The sequence below is a fragment of the Rhinatrema bivittatum genome, chromosome 2 (assembly GCF_901001135.1).
Source record: "Rhinatrema bivittatum chromosome 2, aRhiBiv1.1, whole genome shotgun sequence".
NCBI lineage: Eukaryota > Metazoa > Chordata > Amphibia > Gymnophiona > Rhinatrematidae > Rhinatrema > Rhinatrema bivittatum.
This window is the reverse complement of record NC_042616.1, coordinates 42,984,051-43,011,657: the sequence shown is the minus strand read 5'-3', so window position 1 is coordinate 43,011,657 and position 27,607 is coordinate 42,984,051. Positions and strand designations below refer to the sequence as shown.

The 27,607-nt window shown below is 46.0% G+C and overlaps 1 protein-coding gene across 1 annotated transcript in view; it reads right to left on the bottom strand.

Annotated features, from left to right (window-relative positions):
• The window catches only part of LOC115083202, a 164,796-nt gene that overhangs the window by 115,851 nt on the left and 21,338 nt on the right, over positions 1-27,607 (bottom strand). The window contains 1 exon segment of the mRNA XM_029587007.1: positions 21,832-21,958. Coding sequence (XP_029442867.1) covers positions 21,832-21,958 — 127 coding nt within the window.

The following is a 27,607-nucleotide window of genomic DNA, read 5'->3' as shown; positions in this document are numbered from 1 at the left end:
GTCTAGGCACAGGAGAGGCACCCCAGGTAGTGGCTAGCTTATCAAGGTCACTGCCAAACAGAAACGAGCCCTGAAAGGGTAACCTGGTGAGGCGAGACTTCGAAGGCGCATCCGCTGACCATGGCCGGATCCAGAGCTGCCTCCTGGCGGCTACGGAGGATGAAATCCCCTTAGCTGTAGTCCGGACCAAATCCGATGAGGCATCTGTGAGGAAGGAAAGAGCAGACTCCATGTCAGCCACTGGAGCGTTGTTCCTGACCTGAGACAAGCAGGCAAGTGTCACCACGGTGCAGCAGGCCACAATCCGCAAAGAAAGAGCTGCCACCTCAAAAGTTTGCTTCAGAATGGCGTCCATTCGCCTGTCATGAGGCTCCCTGAGGGCCGTCCCCCCTTCCACTGGAATGGCAGTGCGCTTGACTACAGCGCTAATTAAGGCGTCCACCTGAGGACACGCCAGCAGGTCCTGGAGAGCCGGTGCCAATGGGTACATGCCCTTCAGGGCCCGGCCCCCTTTGAATGAAGCCACCGGCGCCGCCCATTCCAAATCTATTAGTTGCTGAGCTGCTTGCAAAAACGGAAAATGGCGGGCTGTAGGACGAAGACCTTCCAGCATGGGGTTCTGCGCAGAAGGTACCGAAGCACTGGGACCAGTGATATCCAACTCCGCCAGACACTGAGACACCAGGTCGGAGAGGTCCTCCTTAGGGAAGAACCGCCTCATGGTTCTATATGGCTCAATCCCTGGGGGAAGTTCCCCCTCATCCGGGAGTTCGGACTCGTCCGGTGAAACCTCCTGGTCCGATTGATCTGGACTGTCCAGCGGCGGAAGGTCCCGCTCTCGATAAGACTGTGAGGGTCCAGGAACAGGATCCATAGGCGCTGCCACCGCAGCGGCAGCCGCAGCAGCCACCACAGTCGCAGCCACCGCAGGAACCGCAGCAACCGCCGGAACAACAGGAGCAGCAGGGACAGTAGGGCCGGGACGGGAAGCCGTTTGCATCTGGACGAAGGCATGAATCCCCTTAAAGAGATCCACCCAGGAAATTGAAGCAGCCTCTAATCGCCGGGGTACAAGATCCCCCGGGATTCCCGATTGGTCAAGACTGCCCCCCAAATCCGGGGTAGCCCCAGGGGAACTGTCAAGAAACTGCGCTGAGACTGGTCCTGGCTGGAGGGTCCCCCGGCCGCCTCACATTGGGCACATAGGGAATCTGGCTCAGTACTGCGCGTGGCTCTAAGGTGGCATGCAGAGCAGAGACCAAGGGCTGTAATGCCTGAGACAAGCGGCGGCGCCGCTGAGGATGCGGCCGCGTGCTGATCCATGCCAAGTATAGCAAGCGCACAAGAATAAGCGGTAACAAAATGTGCTTAACACAACAGGCGCACAAGAGCAATAATATGCGGCAGCAATAGGTGCTTAATAGAACAGGCGCACAATAGCAATAATATGCGGCAGCAATAGGCGCTTAATAGAACAGGCGCACAATCGCAATAATATGCGGCAGCAATAAGCGCTGTAATACAACAGGTGCCCAATAGTAGCAATAAGCGGTAGCAATAGGCGCTGAATACAACAGGCGCACAATAGCAATAATATGCGGCAGCAATAGGCGCTCAATACAACAGGCGCACAATAGCAATAATATGTGGCAGCAATAGGCGCGTAATACAACAGGCGCACAATAGCAATAATATGCGGCAGCAAACAGGCGCTGAATACAACAGGCGCACAATAGCAATAATATGCGGCAGCAAACAGGCGCTTAATACAACAGGCGCACAATAGCAAGAATATGCGGCAGCAGTAGGCGCATGGCATTCAATAGGCAATCAGCACTAAGCAGTTAGCGATAGACGCTCTATGGCATTCAATAGGCTTTCAGCAATAAGCAGTGTAGCAATATACACTCTATGGCATTCAGTAGGCTTTCAGCAACAAGCAGTGAAGCAATATACGCTCAATGACCTTCAATAGGCTTTCAGCAGTAATATGCGGCTAACAATATACTCACAGTGGCAGCCAATATGCAAGAACAATGCAATACACGCACAAGGAGGAAGAAAGCCGCGCCTATTACGGGCGCAGAATACCTGAACAAGGCCACAAAATGGCGTCCTCCACGGCTTGCCACGCCGCCGATCCTCTAGACTTCGGAGACCTGGAAGAAGAGACATACGCCTTACCAGATCTTCGGCACTTCCTGGCTGGAACTCAGGCAGTCTCCGGCTGCGGGGGGAGGGGCCACCTCACCGCCGCGCTTTGAGGAACTGCACCCGCTACCCTCGTCCACGCCGGACCGAGGGCCTCAAAGCCGCACCCAGAGCTTCGCCGGTGGCTGTGCCCCTGCCGCGGTTCGGCCGGACTGAGGACTTTCACCTCCGGGGGACCACGGCAAGTCACCCGGGAAGCTCAACTGGGGGGAGTGACAGAAACGTCCCCTGAGGAGCGCGGGGCTTAAGAGTCGTGTAGAAAGGTAAAGTAGAATCTAGAATGATAAGAAAGAGAAAAAATTAAAGTAGGCTTGGAAAGCACGCTGAACCAGCGTGCAGGCACTCCAAACTGCTTTGGAGACGGAAATTACTGAATCGCTACGCTTCCTGTGGGGCTATATACCCCGTGCTGACGTCAGATCCGTCTCCAACTGCTAGCATGCGGATACTATCCCATTTGTACTGAGTCCATCTGGCTACACGCCAGGAAATGAACTTTTATTAATATCCCACGTACTGAAACCCTTTCCCCACCCTCCCCCCCTGAGGCCCCTAAGAAATATCCACTAGTATAGTCCACTGACAGATAATCTCAATAATTAGTAACCCTTGTATTCGAAAGTTGTAAGTGAGTGCATTATTACAGCAGAGTGACAGGGAGCCAAACGGCTGGTCTCCCCCCCTCCATGCTCTGTGTGTATTTCAATGTTGTACACAGTATTAAAATCGGACTGATAGTTTCCATTGAGCAAATTAGTGCCAGATTTTCTGAAATTTCACCATCGTTTTGTGTTTGCGTGCTGTGATTTCCCCTAAGGTATGCATTGATATCATAAGCTTTTGAATAGCCTGAAGATTAGGGGTCTGCGGTTCTTTCCACATCCGAGCAAGGGCTCCCCTGGAAACAGTAACAGTATATTTAATAAAAGCATTCTGATATCACGATAAGTCTGGGCTGTCTTTATTAAGTAATGCTTGAGCTGGAGTGAGAGTAATTGTCTGTCCCAGAACCATGGTTAACCAATCTGCAAGCGATGCCCAGAAAGTCTGCAATTTAGGATAGTCCCACCACAAGTGGAAGAAGGTGCCGACTCCCTGGCAAGCCTTCCAACATAGATTGGACTGGGTTGGCTTAATGCGGTGCAGTTTGGCTGGGGTCCAATGCCATCTAAACAGCATCTTATACCCATTTTCTATGTGAGCAGCAGAAATGAGACCTTTCCCCATCGAGTGAGCCAGATTTTTCCAATCGTCTAATGTCCAGGATACACCCAGGTCTCTCTCCCATGCTACAATATGCGTATCCTTTGACTTTGGAGCGCCCACTAGCATGGCATAAAGTCGTGATATATGCTTGCGAACCTTGGCTGCCTGTTGGCACAGCACTTCGAATGGAGGGGTACCCATAGTCAAGGTTCCTATATGTAGTGTATGTGTTAGAAAATGTTTTATTTGTAAATAGAAATAGTAGTCTCTGGAATCCAGCTTATAGCCTTCTTGTAAGGTAGAAAAGGAAACAATACCCCCCGGTTCCCAAATGTTGGCTACTACCGCTATGCCCTGGGATTTCCATTTCGATAGTCTCTGTGAATGTGCTGCCTGGGGGGAAAGAAAGACGATGGAATAAATGTGTGCTAGAAAAAACTAATCGTTCGCCCACCAGAGCCTTCCGCCACTTGTACCACACCTCGAGTGTGGCTTTTACGGTTTCCGGGAGGTGGGGAGATGGATTCCATGTGTTCCTATTTTGCCACTAAAGTGCAGTCAAAGGGAAGGCAACCACGATCGCCTGTTCCAACTGCACCCAGGGTTTCGCCATCTGTGAATTATGCCATTCCACCACCACTTTAAGGTGTGCCGCACCCTGATAGCCCAATAGATCCGGCAGTCCCATACCGCCCTGGGTCTTAGGAAAGTACAGAAGCTTTTTTTAAATCCTTGGTTGCTTCGCTTTCCACAGAAATTTGGAAAGTCTACTTTGCCATTTATTGATCAATTTGGAAGGTACCACAGTGGGTAAGGTTTGAAAAAGATAAAGAAGTCTGGGTAAAATATTCATCTTTATAATGGCTAAGCGCCCCAACCAGGAGATGTGGTAACGATCCCATTCCTCAAGTTCTTTATAAATTTTGGTCAGCAACGGGGGATAATTGAGTTGAAAAAGATCTTTATGACTACCACTATAAATCCCTAGATATTTCAATTTCCCTTTAGCCCATTTGAATGGGTCTTCTTAAGCTGCTCTAACCAGGGCGGTAGGTATAGTTATATTTAATAATTCGGATTTTTCCCAATTTACCCTAAATCCGGACACTCCGCTGAAAGACGCCAATTCCTCTGTAATTGCTACTAGGGAGTCCTTGGGGTTAGTTATAGTAAGTAAGATGTCATCCGCGAAAAGGGACATTTTAGAGGAAAAAGAGCCTGCTCCCATCCCAGAGATGTTGTTGTTAGCACGAATATGGTGCGTGAAGGGTTCTAGAAATAGAGCAAAGAGCAGGGGTGAGAGAGGACACCCCTGTCTAGTGCCCCTCTCCACAGCAAAAGGGAAAGAATAACCCCCATTAATTTTTAAGCACGCCCTAGGTGCTTCATACAATTTCCGAATCCAGTTAATGAATTTATCTCCAAATTGAAATGCTTTCATAGTCTGAAATAAAAAGGGCCAATGAACCAAATCAAAGGCTTTCTCTGCATCAATGGCTAGAAGAACAAGTGGAATGCGTTCAGCTCTTGCTACATCTATGAGATCAATTATTTTCCTGACACTGTCCGACGCCATTCTGCCTGCTCTAAACCCTGATTGGTCCGGATTGATTAATTGGGGGAGAAAGTTGTTAAGTCTATTTGCTAGGATTTTTGCTAGGATTTTCATATCTATATTGATTAATGAAATAGGACGATAGGAACCGCAGATAGTAGGGTCCTCTGCCTGGTTCAGCAAATCGTTACTCCAGCCATGTTAGCGGGTAGCAGAAAGTGAGGTGTCACCTTGTAAGGCATTAAAAAGTTTAACTAGTAGGGGGGTTATTTGTCCACTAAACTTTTTATAAAAATTGGCTGAAAACCCATCCAATCCTGGGGATTTTCCAAGTTTCAAGTTCTTGATAGCCCACGTAACCTCGGCCGGGGAAATATTGCGGTCTAGAAATTCCTGATTGGCCGGTGAGATTAGAGGCAAAGAGGATTGGGAAAGATAGGCATCTATCCTCTCTTGGGCAATATTGTTCTCGGCTGCATATAGTTCCGAGTATCTCTGTCTGATGTCAGTATTGGAGGTAACCATGGTACCATTTTCATCTTTAATTTTAATTATATTGTTCTGCGTTTGTTGAACCTTAAGTTTTCTTGCCAAGTGTCTGCCCGCCTTATTTCCCCCCTCATAATAAAGTTGTTTAGTAAGAGTTAATTTGTGTGCTATCTGTGCAGCTTCCAACTGTTCCAAGTGCATACGTTGTCTATCCATTTCATCTAGTATTGTTTGATCCAGAGTCCTTTGGTGTTGTAGGCCCAGGTTATGTAATAGATGCAAAGTGTCTGTCTTATCTTTATATCGTGCTTTTTTTTTAAATACGCCCCTCTGGCTATAAATTTCCCTCGTAAGACGGCTTTGAGCCAGTCCCACAGCGTCATCGGAGAAATCCCATTCTTATCATTATGCTCTAAGTATTCCTGAATAGCCAAATGAATCTGTTGCACAAATGTGTCATCGTCCAATAAACTCTCATTCAGCTTTCCAGTACTGTAGGCCTTTATCATATAAGCTTAGCTCAAATTGAAAAGAGATAGGGCCGTGGTCTGACCATGTAATTGGCCCCAGGTGAGGATTTTTTACCAGGTTAACACGGCTTTTGGAAATTAAAAAGATATCAATCCTAGAGTAAGTTTGGTGTGCTCTAGAATAAAAGGTGTAACCTTTTCCCTTGGGATTCCAACATCTCCAAACATCTATCAGATGCCATTGAGACAAAAAGGACTTAAAAATCCTACGGTCAGTCCCGGGTAGATCGTAGCTCCCCGGGAATTATCCAAAGAAGGATTAAGGGTAAGATTAAAATTGCCCCCCATTAAAAGATGCCCTTCCGCATATTGTTCCAGTAATTGGCCAAGCTGTGAGAGAAATACACCCTGGCCAGAATTTGGAGCATATATGTTAATTAGAGTATACGTTTCCCCTCCCATGGTAATAATGAGAATTAAATATCTACCTTCGGGATCTTTATAACAGGCCACTTCTTCAAACAGCACATCTTTAGAAATTAATATTCCAACCCCCAAGTATTTATGAGTGGGAGATCGGGCTGCCCAATATTGTGCAGGATATGCCCGATGTTTCAGTAAGAACTCATGACGTTTCTTAAGGTGAGTCTCTTGAATAAAAGTAATAGAGGACCCCTGTTGAAGCATTTCTGAAAATAAACAATGCCTTTTATATGGTGAATTTAAGCCCTTAACATTAAGGGACAATAAGGTCAGTAATACCATCTGTGTCCTAAGGAGTAAACTAGTATTGACTCCCCCACTCCAGGGGGATGCCCACATATGACAGTCCTGCCATCTCTGCTCTAGTATTCCCCATATTACTCGAGTGAACTACCTTCTTAAAAGTACAGTGGAATATGAACATGAGAATTATAAAAGGGTCCCCAGAGCCCAATCCCCCACCCCCCACCCGCTTTACCCTACACCCCTCAAATTGGAATGCCAACAGCATCCGATATGTAAGCTAAAGGGAGGAAGAAAGCATCCCTGCGGGACTGCGTTACCAATCCAACCCCTCTGTAACTCTTAAACAAAAATAATCGCATCTTTTATCCCTTATGCAATGTCAATTTCCAAGAACCAAAGATATAACCATGCATATCAAAATGATATCGTGTCTCTGAGAAAGCCAACCCTAGCTGAATGTTAGAACAGTCCCTCAGGTCACGGAACGTTGAGAAGCTGATGGCTCTGCATTGCGTCGCAGTCATTTGTCTCCTTTCTGCACCCTTTGCCATCTCGGGTAGTCATCCCAGCGGTTACTACTCTTCGGCGCAGCTTGCATCTTTTCAAAACCGGTGAATCCTGCGCCATGGAGAAGGTTTGATGCTTCCGCGAATGATTTGATGCAGTGATTTTCCCCCTTCAAGGAAAAACTCAGTCCGAAGGGGTACAGCCATCTATACCTTATATTTTCTGCCCGCAACAGTTTTGTAACCGGCTGCATCTCCTGCTGCCTTCTAACTGTGGTGGGGGAGAGGTCGGCGAAAATCATAATGGCTTCCCCTTGCCATTGCCACGTGGCTTGCTTCCTCGCGATATTTACCAGCTGTTCTTTTTTATAATAATCATGGAAACATGCTAGAATATCTTTGGGTTTATTACCTGCTCGAGGTCCCATGACTCTGTGTGCCCGGTCAATTTTAAGTTCACTTTCCAAATTATCAGCGTCCTTGGTTGATTCCGATGCAAACAGCATTGCGCAGATCTGCCGGACCACTGTTATGCAGTCCTGATTCTCCGGAGATTCTGGGACCCCGCGAAACCGTAAGTTATGTCTCCTCGAACGGTTTTCCAAGTCCTTCAACTTATCACTGATCCGCTCCAAATCGGACTGCGCTTGCGATTGTTGTTCTCGGGATTGTTTAATGTAATCCTCAGTAGCATCGACACGGGTCTCGAGTTCAAAAATGCGGCGGCCATGTTCCTCGAGCTCACCCTTGAGCTCTTCAATCGATTCCATGATATCTCGAGTATTAGATGCAATTTCCTGCTTTATTTCAGAAAACCAGCTTTTCATTTCTGATTTAGTGGGAAGGTCTCCGTATTCATTGGTCGTTGGTTCATCCTGATTTTCTGACCCAGCCTCCGACACTGCCTGATTCCGCCAGCATGTCGTCCCTTAGGGGCCTATTTTCCTCCTCCGCTTTTTGGTAGGAATATTTTCAAAAGTCAAATTGTTTTCGCCGCGTGGACATCCGAGCAGTCTAGAGCACCGTATTATACGATTTAGAGATATATAGCAAGTCGGATGGTGTAATAATCTAGGGATTCTGTGTGAGGTTGGAAAAGCTCCTGAGTCAAGCAGCCATTCCCAAGGGTGACGTCACTTCCTCCAGTCCCAAGCTTTTGGGGTGCTTGCCAGGTTCTTATGGCCTGGATTGGCCACTGTTGGAAACAGGATGCTGGGCTTGATGGACCCTTGGTCTGACCCAGTATGGCATATTCTTTGTTCTTAAGCTGTTGGGAGCGGTAGGGTCCAGAAAACGTTGTACCTGTAGACGAAGGGACCATACTCGATCCTGGCGAAGAAACACCTTGCCCACCTCGGTGTCGAAACGTACCCAAGAAGTCGAGCGCCTGAGAGGGAGTAAGATTGCTCTTGGCAAAGTTGATTACCCAATTGAGGGAGTGGAGAAAGTGCAGAACCCTGTCCCACCGAATGGCAACACTGTACTTCGGACTTCGTACGAATGAGCCAATCGTTCCAAATATGGGTGAACAAGGATACCCTCTCTCCGGAAAGCCGCAGTTTCCCGCATTGCTCGGGAAATGGGGCCGGCCAACCTGAAGCCAAGCGCGTCTGGCAGAGCAAAGAAAACTGCACCCGAGGTCGATGGCCCTTCCCCGCCGGGAAGGCACCTCGTACAGAGCCCGGAGCGGGAGAGCCACGATCCGGGCTCCCCACATGTTCCACATCGCGGCGGTCGCGGCATGGGGGGGAAGGCAGGACAGGCAGCAAAGTGCACCAATCACCCCCGAATTTGTCACAGGTAGGCTCTGTTCTAGGCGCTCGGCACTGGCCTTTAAAAACACTCCTGCTTCTTTTTTTTTTTTTTTTTTAAGACTGAGGAATGCCGCGTCTCAGTCGGTGCTGCCCCGAGATTGATTTCTTGGAATATTGACAGGCTGGGCACCCCTGTTAAGAGGAAGAAAGTATTTCAACATCTGCAGCGTTTAAGGTCAGCATAGCCTGCCCTCCAGGAAACCCATTTAAACAGACTCAGAAAGCTTGAAATTATGTCAAGAGAGGCGGCTGCTTGCTATTCTCTGCAGCTAAAGGAAGAAGGGAAGAGTAGCGATTCTAATCCACAAGAACACTCCCTTCACAGTTACTCAAGAAATTAAAAGACACCGAAGGTAGATTTATCCTAGTGATGGGAAACATTAGCGGGAAAAGTATGACTATTTGTAACATTTAGCCCCAAACTTGCCAGACCCAGCTTTTGGTCACACGTTTGTCTAACATACTCTTGGCATCACTCTCAGGGTGAACTCCTTTTGGTTGGAGATTTTAATAGTGTTCTCAATATCAGTTTAGATAACTCACAACCGCCCAAACGTTTAGAGCCACCCTTACATTCTGTAAACGCTTAGGGCTCTTGGATGTCTGGCGTCTTTTACATCCAGAAGTAAGGGAATATACCCATGTCACCAGGGCACTTGTACAATGTCTATGAATTGATTATATTTTGTTACCAGACACTTTATTTGCCAGTGTAGCCGAGGCAGAAATAGGAATCCACCTGTAATTGCTGACCATGCCCTAGTCTAGTAGACTTGTGATGTCCACGCCTCGGAACAGGTCAGAAGGTCGGAGATTTCCTGGTCATTTAAATGATGATAAGGACTTCCATCAGTATATCTGGCAGAAGTGGGATGAATATGCTCAAAAATGAGCAACATCGTGATGACCCGTCTTTGTTCTGGGAGGCGAGCAGGTGGTGCTACGGGGAGCCATAATAGCTTACTCTATTACAAAAAAATTAAATGCAACTATTTTACAATTGGATACTCAGCTTCAAGCTGCTAAAGTATTATTAGCAACATCTCCCATGTCATCTAATAGAGACGCTTTTTTTTTTATATACTGACATTTGATCTGAGATATCACATCGGTTTACATTCAGGTACTGTAGGTATTTCCCTATCCCCAGAAGGCGTACAATCTAAGTCTGTACCTGAGGCAATGGAGGGTAAAGTGACTTGCCCAAAGTCACAAGGAGTGAGAGCAGGACTTGAACCCTGGTCTCCTGGTATGTAGCCCATTGCTGTAACCACTAAGCTATTGCCCTCCCTCATAGGGCTTGCTTCATGCTTTAAATGCACATCTTCACATACATGTGCAACGATCTCTTAAAGCATCGGAGCATTTCTTTTTTCACTATGGGAATAAATCCAGTAAATTATTAGCAAGGCTAGTGACTATTAGGCGGAAGGAAGCATTTATTGGCAGCCTGAAAACCCATACTGGGATACATGTAACAACGAGTAAGGAAATTTGTGAAGTGTTCAGAATTTTTTATGAAGGGCTATACTGCAAGGATAGATTGGGGGGACAAGCTAAAGAAGAGTCTTTTTTTTCAAGATTTAAAATTCCTTAGATCCCTGATGCACAGAGGGAGTTTCTGAGTAGACCCATTTCAGAAGGGAAGGTACGAGGAGTAATCCGCTCTGGTAAAAATCATAAGTCGCCGGGCCCTGATGGCCTTACCTCAGAATATTAAAGTTCTTGTGTAACTTCCCCTGCAGGGCCCCCTTGGTGTCCTTTTTTAACCATGCTTGCGAAGTTAACCACTTTCCCCCACACTTCAATAAGGCTCACATTACTGTCCTACCTAAACCAGGGACAGATCTCCTTCAGGCCTCCTCATACCGCCCTATATCCCTATCAAACTGCAACCTAAAGCTTTATACACGAATATTGGCTATGTTACTGAATTCAGTCTCACCCATAATAATATCTCCAAATCAGGCTGGTTTTGTCAGTGGCTGTAATGCTAGGGCTCATGTCATAAGACTCCTCTCCGCCATAGAAATTTCCCATTATTTACATATTGAGTCTATGGCAGTAGGGTTTGATTCTGAGAAAGTCTTCGACCGTGTGTCGTGGGAGTACATGTTCTCAGTTCTTAAGCTCTTTGGGTTTCCTAACCAGGTCATTAACGCCATCCCTATTTTATATAATAATCTGGTTTTTCATATTGTGGCGAATGACACTCTTTCGGAGGCAGTCCATATCAGGCAAGGTGTTCGCCAGGGGTGCCACTTGTCACCAATCTTATATATTTTGTCCTTGGACCCCCTACTTCACAAGTTGGCTGAATCTCCCACCACTCAGGGGATGCTTTATAAACATGGCAATTTTAAAGTGGCTGCGTCTGCAGATATGTTAGTATTCTTATGTAACCCAGCTGTTTCCTTGCCTCATGTGCTCCATATTCAATCAATCAACCTTCGGGACATTCGCAGGGTTAAAGGTTCATGTGGATAAGTCAGAGGCCTTAGATATTCTGGGTACCCTAAAACTTACCTGGCAAGGTGTCTTTCCTCTGAAGTGGGTCCAGTCTTCCCTCAAGTATTTAGGGGTTTACATACCAGCTTCCCAGTCAATTATATGCTTTGAACATTAACCCTTTGAAACAGAAGCTGCTTAAAAACCTCTCTGCCTGGAAAGGTTTGCCTTTGTCTCTATCAGGTAAAATATTGTTGTTAAAAATGATGGAAATTTCCAAATGGCTGTATTTATTTCAAATGTTCCCAGTATGGCTAAAAAAGAAGGATATTTCTGACATTCATAAGGGACTTTACTGCCTATTTGTGGAATGGTAAACGTGCCCGCATACCTCTCAAGACTCTCATGACACCCAGATTGGAAGGGGGTCTTAAAAGGTTACAATCATGCCAGCCTCCTCAGGCATATTAGAGATTGGGTTTGCAACACTGCCTCTTATTCTCCTATGGACCTGTATAAACCTTGGCTATCTCCACATTCGTCTGGGGGCTGCACTACCACTAAGGAATGAGCTACTTCCTAAGTACATAACTGGGAGTGTGGTGGTTCGTCTTCTTCGTTTAACTTGGAAGCTATTATGCCAGCAACTTAAATCTCAGCCTGGATCGTCGGCATGTTTGCCCATAAGAGGCTGTCGGTTGTTTCAACCGGGCATGACTGAAGTCCTTTTTCAAAAATGGTCTCTGCTAGGCCTGAAGTTTATGTTTCAACTACTGGACGAAGGAACTGACCTCCCCAGGATATGCAGTTTCCAAGAACTTCGAACTCGTTATCGCCTTCCTACTACTGACTTTTATGGATATCTGCAATTGAGGCATTTTATGCTTGAGGAACGAAGAGTCAACCCTACTTTCTTTCTTTATCAGGGTTTGCGGACCTTCCTGCTGGGGGCGGATGGCAAGCGGCAGCCTTGCTCTCAATACTATAAGGCATTGATGGGCCTTGCCTCTTTTTCAGCTTTAGACCAAGTGGTTAACAAATGGAACAAGTTGCTCCCACAAGCTATCTCGCAGAATGAACACAAATTTTGTTTTCAGAGAATACCTGATACTGTGGAAAATGTCAACCTGCGGGATAAGACGTACACATTTCTTCACCAAGCATTCTATCCCAGTGACATGCCTATTACATGGGGGTAACCCCGGACAGCAGCTGCACTAGATGTGCTCATGCGAATCCTGATTTCTATCATTGTTTTTGGGCGTGCTCATCATTGCAATACTTCTGGACATATCTGCAACAACTGTTCCGGAAACTTTAGGGCTATGTTCTTCCATTAGACCCTCTCATCTGGCTCCTTGGTATGATTTGCGACGAAGTTCTCATTTTAGAAGACTCACAGTTATGTCTTTTGGACAAAATTATTCTTATTGCAAGGGACTCTATATTGGTCCAATGGATGAATCCTTCCCCACTCTACAAACAGGTTTGGCAGACCAAATTCAACAGACTGATGCATCTGGAGCTACTGACCGCCAGGCACAAATCCATGGCACAATATACTAAGGCACGACACATTTGGGACGCTTATGTGACACTTCTCCCCTATGACGAGATAAATCTTCTACCATAACATACGTTTGCTCTACTGTGAGGTAGCTCCTCGTGGAGTGCAGCAAATTCCATCCTGCACTCCGTTTCAAAGCTTCCTTTGGTATTTCATTCCTTTTCGGTGTCATCCTTACATGTCTATTACTTTCCAGTTTTCTTTATAATTCTCTGCATTCCAGAGTTAAGCCATTGTTTTGTTGATAACACCTCCATTATTGAAGCTCATACCATAGTAATGTAGATCTATAACTTACCAGTGTCTCGGTAGGGTGGGTGGGAAGGGGGTTTCAGGGGTGGGTGGTAGGATTAAAAAAGGGAGGGGCTTAAAGAATGATTGTGTGCGATTTGGTACGGGCACAATTATAACCACAAAACGTTAGCAGTCACGTTCTTTTCATGGGGACATCGGGGTCTGCCAAGGCCCCTCTACTACTTTATTCCAATCCTTGTTAGGCTTTTCCGCACAAGGGAGTACAAAGGGGCAAGACTCTAGCATGAGATGTCTTTGTATTTTGCAATCTTTTATGTTCATTTGTATATTGTACTGGTGTAAGTGTGACTTATTTCAATAAAAATAATTACACAAAAAAAAACCCTCCTTCTAAGATCGAATCTATCTATAAATTTAAAAAATCTATCTCTCTATCTATCTATAAATTTAAAAAATATATAGATAGAGATCTATCTATATATTTTTTTTTCAACTTACCAGAGCTCAGCCTTACCTGGCTGAGCACAGAGACGGTCTCCGGCTGCAGGGGGAGAGGACATGTGCCATCACTGCTACACTCTGCTTCCTGTACCCATTCCCTTTCAGCTACTCAAGCAGCTAAGTCCACGCCAGCAAAACCAGATACCGGACCAAGGCACACATCTGAGGGACCAAGAAAATCACCTCAGGAATTCTCAGCTGGGGGTGGGACCATTTGATATCACCGCAGGAGAGCAAGACATTTTTTCCTTAATTCTCCTTTACTTTAAAATGAAGTAGTCCCTAGTGGGGAGATGCACGTCCACAATCTGCTGGAGACGGAGAATACAGGCAAGCTGATGTAACTGCAGGGATGTATATATTGTGACATCAGTTTTCTCCATCTCCATCTACTGGTAGAGGTGCATGACCCATTTGATCTGGATTCATCTGACTGGACGCTAAGAAAAGCAGTGTTGCCAACCTTGCTTATTTACCGTGTGTTTGAGCATGTTTGTTTTTTTCAGGAAATGCTTTTTCTTTTCTTTTTTTTTTTTAATTTGCAGGTAACTTATTTTGGGGCTTTTTTTTATTCCCTACATGCTTTCTTTTAGGTTTGATGGGTGGGACTTGTGCCCTGCTGTTCCTGTCACCTTTGATTGGCTGCTACTAACGATAAGGCCATCTCTCTCTGCGACTGAAATAGTCCAATCTGGTAATAAAAAGGGTTATTCAGAGGATATACTGGGAGAAGATTTAAAATTAAAAAAAAAGCACCCAGCACAGCTCAAAGAAAGATATTTGGGCTACGTAGGGGGCAGGATCCCCACAGATACTCCATCAATATTCTCCGTTTGTGAACTGGCCCAACAAGAATTATTCACCCACATATTTTTACTATTTTAAATTTACCACCCAGGGACCTTTGACACAGGCAATTTTGTCACTTATTTTCTATTCCTTTCTTGGCCAGATTATCAGATCTAACTAAAACCAGCCATGCCGTTGTACTCTATAAGAGGCAAAGAGAAGAAAAGGTGTCAAAGTCTTTTTGCATCTCAAAGCTGCTTCTGTAGAGATATGATCTGCTGTGAAGAAAGCAGTCCTATCACTGAACCAGACCCTACATTCAAATCAACCAGCCAAATATTCTCACTTACCCTACATTCCTATCACTGCCTCAGCTTCACATTTTCTGTTTCATGCATACACTAGCAGTGCACACACTGTATACATGCACATCTACTCCCACTCAACGTTTATGCTCACAGAGTTCTTGTTACAGGAAATGGCCACACAGTAAGAACATAAGACATGTCATACTGGGTCAGACCAAGGGTCCATCAAGCCCAGTATCCTGTTTCCAACAGTGGCCAATCCAAGTCACAAGTACTTGGCAAGTACCCAAACATTAAAAAGATCCCAAGCTACTATTCCTTATTGATTAATAGCAGTTTATGGATTTCTCCTCTAGGAACTTATTCAAACCTTTTTTCAAACCCAGTTACACTAACTTCTGTAACCACATCCTCTGGCAATGAAATTCTTTTTCACTCAACACATAATTAAGCTCTGGAATTCATTGCCAGAGGATGTGGTTATGTAGTTGGTGTAACTGGGTTTAAAAAAGGTTTGGATAAGTTCCTAGAGGAGAAATCCATACAAGGAAAATTGGTTCTTACCTGCTAATTTTCGTTCCTGTGGTATCACAGATCAGTCCAGACTCCTGGGTTTTGCCTCACTTCCAGCAGATGAAGACACAGAAAGTTTCGCAGCCCCTACCACATAACCTGGTGTTCCACCTGCAGTCCCTCAATAAGTACCCAAGCTAAAACAGCAAAAAAACTTATAATGCAATAATATCCCCCAATGAGCAGAGGAAAGAGGAAAATGTATAACTAATAACTTTATCTAATTTTGGAACACTAATTGTAAGGACTAACCAGAAACCTGTGCCATTCTTCAGAATCATTATAGTTAACAGGTCGAGCGGACTCTCCAAATCTACTCTCCACCGCCTGGTCTGATCTGTGGTACTACAGGAATGAAAAGTAACAAGCAAGAGAACTAATTTTCCTTTCCCTGTATGTAGCCACATCAGTCCAGACTCCAGGGATGTACCAAAGCTTTCCTAACCAAGTGGGACTGCGAGAGACGCTCAAAGTACACTTGTATCAAAACCGCCGACTTCCGGAGCCTGGACGTCCAATCGATTAGTGTCTGTCAAACGTATGCAAAGACTTCCAAGTAGCCACTCTGCAAATCTCTTGAGGTGAAACTAGCTGACATTCTGCCCATGAGGCCGCCTGGGACTGAGTAGAATGAGCCTTAACCCCTCAGGGATAGGAAGATCGCGACAGATGAATGCAGAGCAAATAGCCTCCTTCAACTAACATGCAATGGTGGCCTTTGATGCCTTCTGACCCTGTTAATGATCTCTAGATACTGCAACAATGCTTTTCTGATATCAAAATGTCTTAACTCTTTTGCATGAGGTGCACCAACCTCCAGATTTGGAAAAGCCAGAAGCTCCACTGACTAATTTAAGAGGAACGCCAAAACTATCTTTGGTAGAAAAGACAGAACAATCCGCAAAGAGACCCCGGAATCCGAAATCTGCAAAAAAGGCTCCCTACATGACAGGGCTTGAAGTTCTGACACCCTTCTAGCTGAACAAATTGCCACCAAGAAAACCACCTTCAAAGTGAGATCTTTTATGGTGACCCTTTTAAGAGATTCAAACGGTGCCAGACACATTCCCCTGAGGATCAAGTTAAGGCTCCAAAATAGGCACACCTTACCAACAGGGAGAGTGCACATGCTTGCCCTTCGGAGGAAATGTACCACATCCGAATGTGCAGCTAGAGTTGTTCCATTAACCCTGCCTTGCAAACAGCCCAAGGCTGACACCTGCACTCTCAGGAAAATAAAGGACAAACCTTTCGTTAGGCCTCTCTGCAAAAAAGCCAGAATCTGCGCCACTGACGCTTGCCAAGGATCAACCCCCTGCTCCGTACATCAAGACTCAAAGATCCTCCAAACCCGGACATACGCCAAGGAAGTAGAAGTCTTTCAAGCCTGCCACAGGGTAGAAATACCATCCTCAGTGTTATGGTTATGAGGTATTCGAGTGGATTCTTGAGTACTGCGGTGATGGCCACTCCACGGGGAGGAGCCCCATGAGGAACCACAGTACTAGGCTACACTCTATACACGCAGACACAGAGAAGTTGTATTTATTGTACAGCTTGGTGGTACTGTCCAGGGGCGGACAGCAGTGAAGGTAACCCAACAGAAGTAGTCCAGGGGTCCTCAGAGGAGACCAGTCTCACACTCGAGTAGGATAGGTAGCACAGCGCAGCAGGAACAGGTTCCGGATGTAGACACAGAGCGCTGAAGCTGAGACAGACTGAAAAGGTTAATACTCACTGAAGCAGAAGCTATATTGTAAGAAGTCCTGACAGGCAGAAGTTGATCAGTGGTAGGCACCAGATTAGGGAGAGCAGGCCCTCGAGGAGTGAGTCCCCGGTTTCCCAAGACAGGTACCTGAAAATAGAGCAGAAGGGCCCCTGAGGAGCGGGTACCCAGGTTAGTGAAGAATACCCCAAAGGGCAGAGAGATCTTCCTGCGGCAGAGCAGCTTAGACTGGAAGCAATCCAAATCTATCCAGTCCGATCCTTGCTAATTCAGTTTGTTAGCAAACGAAGGGCAGGCTAAATACCAGGATGTGATGATGTCACTCGGAGGGGATGTCCCCAAGGTTCCCGCCATGACGAGGATATAGACGTGCACGCGAGTACCCTAGGAGGCCTCAGGAAAATCATGGCAAACACCGTCTCCATTGCCGATCCGGGGATGCCGGAGAAAGTGGCATGAAGACGCAGCAGCAGCTAACTTCCCAAGGCTTGAGGAGAGAGAAGGAAAAAAGGTAAGGCACATAGGTCGAAGCCGTCCGAGACCGACGGATGCAACACTCAGGATATCCTCTCTTCCTTAATCACCATTCAGAAGCCAAGCCGCTAGAAAAAAGCAATCCGCTTGATCTGAAAATATCGGGCCCTGCCGTAGAAGATTTGGCAAATGGCCCAGTCTTAACAGGCGGTCTACTGCTAGATTGACCAAATCTGCAAACCAAGGTCTCCGTGGCCATGAGAATCACCTTTCCTGAGTAGATCTCTATTATCTTCACCACCTTGCCCACCAGAGCCCAGGCGGTAACACGTAGATCAGAATGTAGTGCGGACAAGGAAGAACCAGGGCATCGACCCCTCCCGCTCCGCGCTGTCTTCGGCGACTGAAGAAGCGTGGTGTCTTTGCTTTCTCCTGAGTTGCCATCAGATCCATATGAGGAATGCCCCAACTGCAAGTAATGAGACTAATTGCTTCCTCCGATAGCTCCCATTCTCCGGGATCCAATTGTTGTCCGCTGAGATAATTTGCTAACATATTGTCGCACTATGGGCGAAGCTGCTATCAAAGGCAGATGCTGCTCTGCTCAGCACATCAGCATATTTAAAGGGCTGACAAGGACTATCTGACAGAGAACTGACGTATTTGCGTAAACGTAAATATTAAATATTTCCTTCAAGAAGTAGTAGAATCCATGTTGTAGGTGACGTCATTACGTCACAAGTTTTAAAAAACTGGCCTTCTAAATCCTGTGAAGACGCCAAGCTTGTGACAGGTAACAATGCGTTTTTGAAGAAATCAACAGTGACGTTCACTCAAGTAAGTTACTTTCCCATTATTCGCTTTTGCTTTAATTTTTGAGACATTGAAACCTGCATTTATTGTGTTACAGAAATAAGTACGGGACAAACAGAAAAAGAGAATATTTGTGGACTTTGAAACATCTTGATTCCAGCCCCTGAAGCAGCTTTGCGAAACATGGTACCGTGTTGGTTTATATGATGGTCCCATAAAACTAAATAATATATAGCTTTAATTTTTTATGAATACGTGTTTTTTCAGCAGTTTAATTGTTCGTATCATCTCTTAAGGCTTTTTTCTATATTATTACATATGTCTAGCTTGTAGTGGCATTTGAGATTTTTCTTGTTGTGGCGACTGTGGTATTGTCAGTCGAGAGCGAGGTTGTGGTGTTACGTGTCGTGCTCTCTTTTTTGAGCTAGAAATACTAGGGTCATCATGTTTTGAGCGAGAAGTAGACCATTCCGTCCACTCCGATAAGTTGAGAGAGTGGGATGAGGCTGAAGAAGATGGTATGGGAATAATTTCTTGTTCGGACGGACCCAGTGATCTTGATGTCGATGGTCGTCGGGAAGATCTGGATGTGGAAAGCCTGACATCCAATAGTTTAGTCATTGAATGTTCCCGATGATGTCTGTGATCATGCCAGTGACTGCCATGGCTGTGATGGTGACTCCTGTGTTGTCTCGAGCGTTTAGTATCCCTTGGAGGAGATAGGGACTTGTGGCTGAGACTAGATGTTGATGACCGCCGTCTTTTTAATGAACTTGGTGCCAACTGCGTTTCGTCTGGCTTCAATTGTCCAGAGAGTGTTCTTTTCTTCGAGTGCGTGGTCTTCGATGCTTTGCTTGCGCCTTCCGGTGTCGTATATGTTGTCTCCAGGTCCGATTGCGCCTGCTGCGCCATGTTCTGTGCCAGCTGTGCCATCTTTGGCTTCGGTTGTACCGTCTTCGGCGCCAGCTATGTCGTCGGCGCCATTTTTGGCGCCGGTTGTACATACTTTGGCGCCAGTTGCGGCGTTTTCAGCACCAGGTCTCACGTCTTCAGCGCTGGGTGTTCAGATTCCTGCATCGGGTGCTCCGTTCTCGGCGCCCGGTGCATTGGTGTCGACGCTCCGTGTCTCTGTGGCGTCGGTTGGGCCAACTTCGGCGCGAATTGTTCCCCAGGTCCCTGGGTTTGAGCAAAGCCCTTACCTCCCGTTTTAGAGGCCTGAGGGTCCCATGATGATGCTCTTCGTCTGGTTTTTTTTAGCCCATTTGGCCCAGGGGACAAATTGGCTTCCGAAGGCGGATGGAGCTCTAGCATTTTGTAGGCCTGATACAGCTGGGCCCTATGTGACATTCTTAAACAGAATTCACAGTCTTTTTGACTGTGCGAATGTCCCAGGCAGCGTTAACAACTGTCATGTCCGTCGGTTACGGACATGACCTTACTGCAAGGACAAGGTTTGAAGCCGGATGGCTTTTTCGGTGATTTAGACATGTTGAGGAGAGAAACAAGCTCCGCGTGTGCTCCCACGCATGGAAAGAACGGACTGAGGAGAATCTGTTACTTTCCAGTGCGGGAACATACGCGCAGCCGCAGAAACTCAAAACTCTAATCTCTGCTTGTTAAAGCTCCGCCTCCTGGGCCCTGATGGACAGTTCCCATGACAGCATGGCTAATTCAGCCCTGCTATCAACGGGAAAAGAATAAAATCAAAGAACATTTAGATAGACATGGTTTAATAGGACACAGCCAGCATGGATTTACCCATCTTGCCTCACAAATCTACATTTTTTTGAAGGGGTGAATAAACATGTGAACAAAGGTTAGCCAGTACAAGTGGTGCTTTTGGATTTTCAGAAGGCTTTTGACAAAGTCCCTCATGAGAGACTTCTAAGAAAACTAAAACGTCTTCGGATAGGAGGCGATGTCCTTTTGTGGATTGCAAGCTGGTTAAAAGACAGGAAACAGAGAGTAGGATTAAATGGTCAGTTTTCACAATAGAACAAGGTAAACAGTGCCTCAGGAATCTGTACTTGGACTGCTGCTTTTTAATATATTTATAAATGATCTGGAAAGGGGTACAACGAGTGAGGTGATCAAATTTGCAGATGACACAAAATTATGCAGAGTAGTTAAATCACAAGGGGATTGTGATAAATTGCAGGAGAAACTTGTGAGACTGGAAGACTGGGCATCCAAATAGCAGATGAAATTTAATGTGATCAAGTGCAAGGTGATGCATGTACGGAAAAATTCCCTTGATGTAGTTACATGATGTTAGGGTCCATATTAGGAGTTACCACCCAGGGAAAAGATCTAGGCGTCAGGGTGGATAATACATTGAAATCATCGGCTCAGTATGCTAAGGTGGTCAAAAAAAGCAAACAATGTTAGGAATTATTAGGAAGGGAATGGTGAATGAATGGTGGATGTCACAATGCCTTTGTATTGCTCCATGGTGAGACCGCACCTTGAATACTGAGTGCAGTACTGGTTGCCGCATCTCAAAAAAAAGATATAGTTCCGCTGAAGAAAGTATAGAGGAGGGTAACCAAAATGATAAAGTGCATGGAACGGCTGCCTATGAGGAAAGCTAAAGAGATTAGGGCTGTTCAGCTTGGAGAAGAGATGGCTGAGGGGCATATGATGGAAGTCTACAAAATCATGAAGGACTTGAATGGGTAAAGGTGAATCGATTATTTACGCTTTCAGATAATAGGAGGACTAGGGGGCACTCCATGAAGTCAGCAAGTAGCACATTTAAAACAAATCGGAGAAAATTATTTTTCACTCAACTCACAATTAAGCTCTGGAATTCATTGCCAAAGGATGTGTTTGGCAGTTAGTGTGACTGTGTTTAAAAAAAGGTTTGGATATGTTCCTGGAGGAGAAGTCCATAAACTGCTATTAATCCATAAGGAACAGTAGCTTGGGATCTATTTAATGTTTGGGTACTTGCCAGATACTTGTGACTTGGTTGGCCACTGCTGGACACAGGATACTGGGCTTGATGGACCCTTGGTCTGATCCATTATGGCATATCTTATGTTCTTAAGTAACTCCCATGACACAGCTACGTGTGACATTCTATCTACTCTCACTAAATCCCACTAACACAGTTCAGTATGACATCCATTTTAACTTCACTATATCCCACTGACACAGCCACATGACATCCATTCTACCCTCACTGTAAATTACTGACAGCTACATGTTTCTTTCTACTCTCTGATCATGCTACATCTGCTGCATTTTTACACCTGACAAGAAGCTAAGTGATAACTGCAGCACACGCTCATTTTCAGACTTTTTTACCAAATCACACCAGGAAATCCTTACAATCAGAATTTCCTTTTCCCTGATGGCTGAGATCCCCTAATAAAAATGTAAAGTTCTTCCTTACCCAGAGAGATGAGGGTCTGATAATTTTCCATCATCACATCCTTGTAAAGCTCCTTCTGCTGTTCTTCTAAATCCTCCCACTCCTCCTGGGAGAAATAGATTGCGATGTCCTCAAAGGTTACTGGATCCTGAAACACAAATCCTTCCACACTCAGCACCTTCTACATCTCTTCTATCAGGAGAACTCCCAGCACTGGGGCTCAGCAGGGCAGGTAGAGAGTTTTCCATATGTTAGTAAGTCACAGGGTGAAAAAGTTTCACATTGTTCAAAGCTGCAGCAACTGAAGAATGATCCCCCATAAACACTGTTAAGGAAAGAATTTATTTATTTGTTTTATTTAAGAAGTTTTAATATACCGACATTCGTAGAACACACCACGCCGGTTTACAATTAACTCAAAGAAGGGAAAGTTACATTTAACGGGGGTAGGGGAGCAGGCGAAAAAACAGGGAGAAGAAGGGCTGGGAACGAGAGGCTCAGTAAGATACTGAAACGAAGATAAGAGGAGAAAGTGGAGAGGAACCAACATAACTATATAAACTTACTATATTTACATCATGGGAGGAGTACATAAAGAACTGGTCTACATACATAAAAGTAATGTAGGTTGAGTTCTGCGAAGCAGGGAGGGCATTGTCTAGGTTTGGTTACAATCCGGGTAGGCCTGTTTGAAAAGCCATGTCTTGATGCCTTTCTTAAAGTTGCGTAGGGACGGTTCAAGATGGAGATCGGTGGGGAGGGAGTTCGAGAGGGTGGGGCCAGCAATGGAGAAGGCTTTTTCTCTGGTAAGGTGTGCAGTTTTGAGGGATGGGGTGTGAAGGGTGCCTGCAAGGGAGGTTCTGGTGGGGCGGTTGGAGGTGCGGAAACGAGGCAGTTTTTCAAGCTAGGAAGGGTTGTCTTTGTAAAGCGTATTGTGAAGGATGGTGAGAGTTTTGTATTGAATGCGGTAAGGGATGGGAAGCCAGTGCAGATCCTTTAGTATGGGGGTGATATGGTCCCTTTTACGGGTCTTAGTTTGTTGGGTCGGTGGGGGTCGAGGGTGGGTTTTTTGAGGAGGGGTTTGACGACAGCAAGTTTAAGGGAGTCTGGGACTTTACCAAAAGTAAGGGAGCAATTAACTATGTCAGCTATGGGTTTTGCAATGGCAGTAGGGATAGCAAGGAGGGTTTTCGAGGGGTTAGTGTCTGAAATGTGTGTAGCTGGTTTCATCTTTTTCAGGATGGATTCAATCTCCAAGGTTGATGTAAGGTCGAGAGACCCAAAATTGACGCCATTGTAATTAGGGCACAGAGAGGTGGGGGAGGGATTGATGGGGAAGCGAAGGAGAATATTGGTGATCTTGTTCAGGAAGTACTTAGCTAGTTCTTCACATTTATTTTTGGTGTTTTCTTCTTGGGAGGTGGGAGGGGTGGTCTTTGTAAGATCTGCAACATATGAGAAAAGAGCATTTGCGTTGAATTGATAGTCATAAATTTTAGTTGAGCAGAAATCCCGTTTGGCTTGGAGAGTGGCTTGACGGTAGGTGTGCAGCATATTATTGTAAGCTGTTTTGTGTTCGGGGGAGGGTTGTTCATGCCAGGTGCATACTTTAGATCTGAGGTTCTGTTTTATCTTTTTTATTTCAATAGTGTACCAGGGTTTTCTGTTCACGACAGGGGTATTTCTTTATGGATTATGGGGCAGATTTCATCAGCTACAGTAGTGGTGATGGTATTCCATGAGTGTAGGGCAACATCTGGATTGGTAATGTCACAGTTCTTGGCTACTTTGTTAAAAGCTAGTGTGAGGTCCTCAGAGGAGCAAGGTTTGCGGAAGGAGATTGTCTTGGTATGTGTTAGTGAAGCTGGCAGGATGGTATTGGTGGAGAGTTGGGCGTTAATGAGGAAGTGATCAGACCAGGGGATGTTGGAAACTGTAATGTAGGGGTTAACAAAGAGGAGGTCGAGGGTGTGACCTGCTTTATGGGTAGGCACAGATATAAGCTGTCTGAAACCCAAGGCCTTGAGGGTGTCAAGGAGGATTTCACGTGCAGGTGAGACAGGGCGGACATCCACATGGAGATTGAAGTCTCCAAGTATAATTGCAGGGGTGTCGGGTTTAAGATTGTCTGCAAGATATTCGATGATAGGGGAAGGGTCATGTTCAAGAAGGCCTGGGGGGGGGGCATACATGAGGCAGACCTGCAGAGAGTTAGATTTAAATAGCCCAATTTCTAATCTAGGGGGGGGGGGGGGGGTAGGAGGTTTGAGGTTGAGGTGTTTTCTGGCAGCCAAGAATAAACCTCCGCCTCTTTTTTTAGGTCTCTGGATGGAGAAGATGTTGTAAATTTGTAGGGGGAGCTGGTTAAGGAAGACCTGATATGAATCCTTTAGCCAAGATTCAGTAATAGCGCAGATATCAATTGTGCAGATATCAATTGTGCAACTGCTCTCCAAGCCAGGATCCAGGGCTTGGATTGAGATTTCTGCTGTCCCCAGCCCTCCATTGGACCCTCTCCTCCTCCTCCACCTCGTGGCTGTTAACCCCTCCCCCAGCTGGAAGACGTCACAGAAACTAAACGAATCCACCTTTAAATCTCCCTCTCACACAGGTGTCGCGCGCCTGCGTCGTGCACCTATGGAGCACAACAAAGGGGCCAGCCCCTTTGTGCGCCCCATAGTGCACCCTTTGAGCACCCTCCGGCTGTACCGCTGCTCCACAGGACCCGACCGCTGCTTGACCCTTCCTCTATGCTCCACGGTCTGCCAACAGCTCTGTGACTCCAAGCACCCATTAAGGTTACCTGCCCCAAGCACCTACCTTTCAGCAAAAACTTCACACGCCTCAGGTGACTTCTATCTTTCGCAGCTTGCTGTTAGCGTATGTACCTTTAATTTCTGCTCGACTCTCCTGACACCGCTGTATATGCTTCAACCTCTATTAATTCACTGTTACAGTCACCGCTTTACGCCGATATACTATTTGTGACCACAACCTCATTGTTTATTTCCTCCTGCTATCTGCCCCCTGCCTACAGCACTGACCGTTCCTCCTTATCCCCCCACCATGGCCGGCAATTCCAGTCTCCCTATCCTACGCATCCATCACCCCCTCCCACAGAATATATTACCCCATATTAACCACCCAGCCCACCCAGCGCAGATCCTTCCTCCTCCCTATCCTCGTCTCCCCTTTCACTCAACTCCTAGGTCTCACCACCCTCTTCATCATGCTTATGAATGCTCAGTCCCTATCCAAGAAAACTGTCATACTGTCTGATCTACTAGATGACCATAAGCCAGACATATGCGCCGTCACTGAAACCTGGCTCAAGGACTCTGATATTGTTCTCCTCAATCAGCTCCCTTCTGACACCTATGACTTTTTCTCCATCCCTAGACCGAAGAAACGAGGTGGTGGTCTCCTCCTCGCTGCTAAAACACCCAACACCTACCCCCTCTAACTAATTAAGGAATTACAAACCCCCCTCTTAACTTCCTGCTCTTAAAACATGTTACTTAGTACAAGTCTCACATATAACCTCACCCCAACGACTGTTGTTTTCGCGTCTATACAATTTTGTATAAAATCATTATACATATCAATTTATTGCTCGAATCCCTTGTACATCTCTTATCCTCATGTGTCTGTTTTCACCCTCCCCCCGCCCCTCCTTTGTCTCGAATACCCCTACCCCTCCCTCCCTAAGTTATTTAGTTTCTTGCTCTGTTACTGCGTTTATGTTACATACTGTTATTTGTAAAGGCTTCTGCCTATATATCTTATGGTTGTAAGTTACTTGTAAAACGGCACGATGTGCAAACGGTTGTCGGTATACAAAATTAAATAAATAAATAAAAATAAAAATAAATAAATAAAAAGCACATGAATCTCAAACCTGTAAAAATCATCACACCACACAAATTAGAGATTGGGCTATTCAAATCTCAGAATCTCCAGGTCTCCCTAGTATATGCCCCCCCTAGCATTCTCGAACACAACCCCTCCCCCCTTATCGAGTTCATCTCCAACAACATCAACAGCGACGCCCCTGCCATTATCCTGGGGGATTTCAACCTCCATGTTGATGCTACCCCCCGCTCCACCTCATGTGAAGCCATCCTCAGCACACTCAAAGCCATGGGCTTTACCCAAGTTATCACCTCCCCCACGCACAAAGCAGGGCACACCCTGGACCTCCTCTTTGTCAACTCCAGCATTAGCCTACCCTCTAAACCACGCTGTACCCCTGTCCCATGGTCCGATCACGCTATTGTCAAATCCTCCATCTCTATAAAGATACCCAAACCATCCAAATCCCCCTCCACCACATCTTTTGCCTACAGAAAATCCTGCCCCAGTGAGGACCTCACTTCAGCCTTCGCCAGCTCTTCTCTGAAACTCAACTGCTCTACTCCAAACACAGCCCTAGATTCTTGGAGCCACATCACCTTAGATATCGCAAACAAACTGTGCCCTATCACCACACATAAAACTAAACTTTCTGCAAAAAAACAAAACCCATGGTACTCCCCAGACCTCAAACTAATGAAATATGAGCTCAGGCAGAAAGAACGCACATGGCGTAAAGACCCATCCCCGCAAAAAAGTATCCATATTCAAATCCTCACTACATCTCTACAGGCTAGCCACCCTTAAAGCCAAACGAGACTACTACGCCCTAAGAATCCACGATTACAAATATAACCCCAAAGCCCTCTTCACCTATGTTTCTTCCCTTACCAAATACAAATCCCCCCCATTCCTGACAGCGAAGCTAGCAGCAAATGTGAAGAACTGGGACGCTACTTTCATGACAACATCGCAACCATCCTTCTCCGATTTCCCTCTACTCCCTCCTCGCTCCCAGCTGACACAGGCACTGTCCCACCCTTGTCCTCCTTTAACGACCTTGAACTCGTTTCATCCACTGAAATCACATCTATCCTCAAAAAGATGAAACCTGCGACTCATCCATCAGACACTATCCCCACCAAAGCCCTCCTCACCATACCTGACATTTCCAAACCCATTGCAGATGTTATCAATTGCTCCCTCTCTTCAGGCATTGGCCCTGACCCACTCAAGCATGCTGTGGTCAAACCTCTGCTCAAAAAACCCGCACTTGACCCCAAGGACCCTGCCAACTTTCGCCCTATCTCCAATCTCCCTTTCATCTCAAAAATCATGGAGAAGGTCGTCAACTCGCAACTTACAGAATTCCTTGAAACTCACAACCTTCTCCACCCTTCTCAATTTGGCTTCTGTAAACACCTCAACACTGAGACCCTCTTACTTTCCTTGACAGACTACTTACTCAGGGGAATGGATCAAGGTCACAGTTACTTTCTTGCTCTACTGGACATTTCAGCAGCTTTTGACACCATAAATCACACCCACCTCCTTGCCCGCCTAACCGACATTGGCCTTTCCGGCACAGCCCTTAAGTGGTTCTCATCCTACCTCGACAATAGGAAATTCACCGTGAAAATAGGCAATGCCGAGTCCTCCCACTACGCCCTCGCCCAAGGAGTCCCCCAAGGCTCCTCCCTCTCTTCTACCCTCTTTAACATTTACCTCACCCCCTTGTGCAAACTCTTATCAGAACTTGGCCTCAAATTCTCTCTCTACGCTGATGATGTGCAAATCATCATACCCATTCAAGGCTCCCTCTCTGACACCCTTGAATCCTGGGGAAACCATCTCGCTGCCATCAACTCCTTACTTACCAACCTCCACCTTGCTCTAAACACTGCCAAAACTGAACTCCTCCTCATATCCCATCACCCCCCTACCA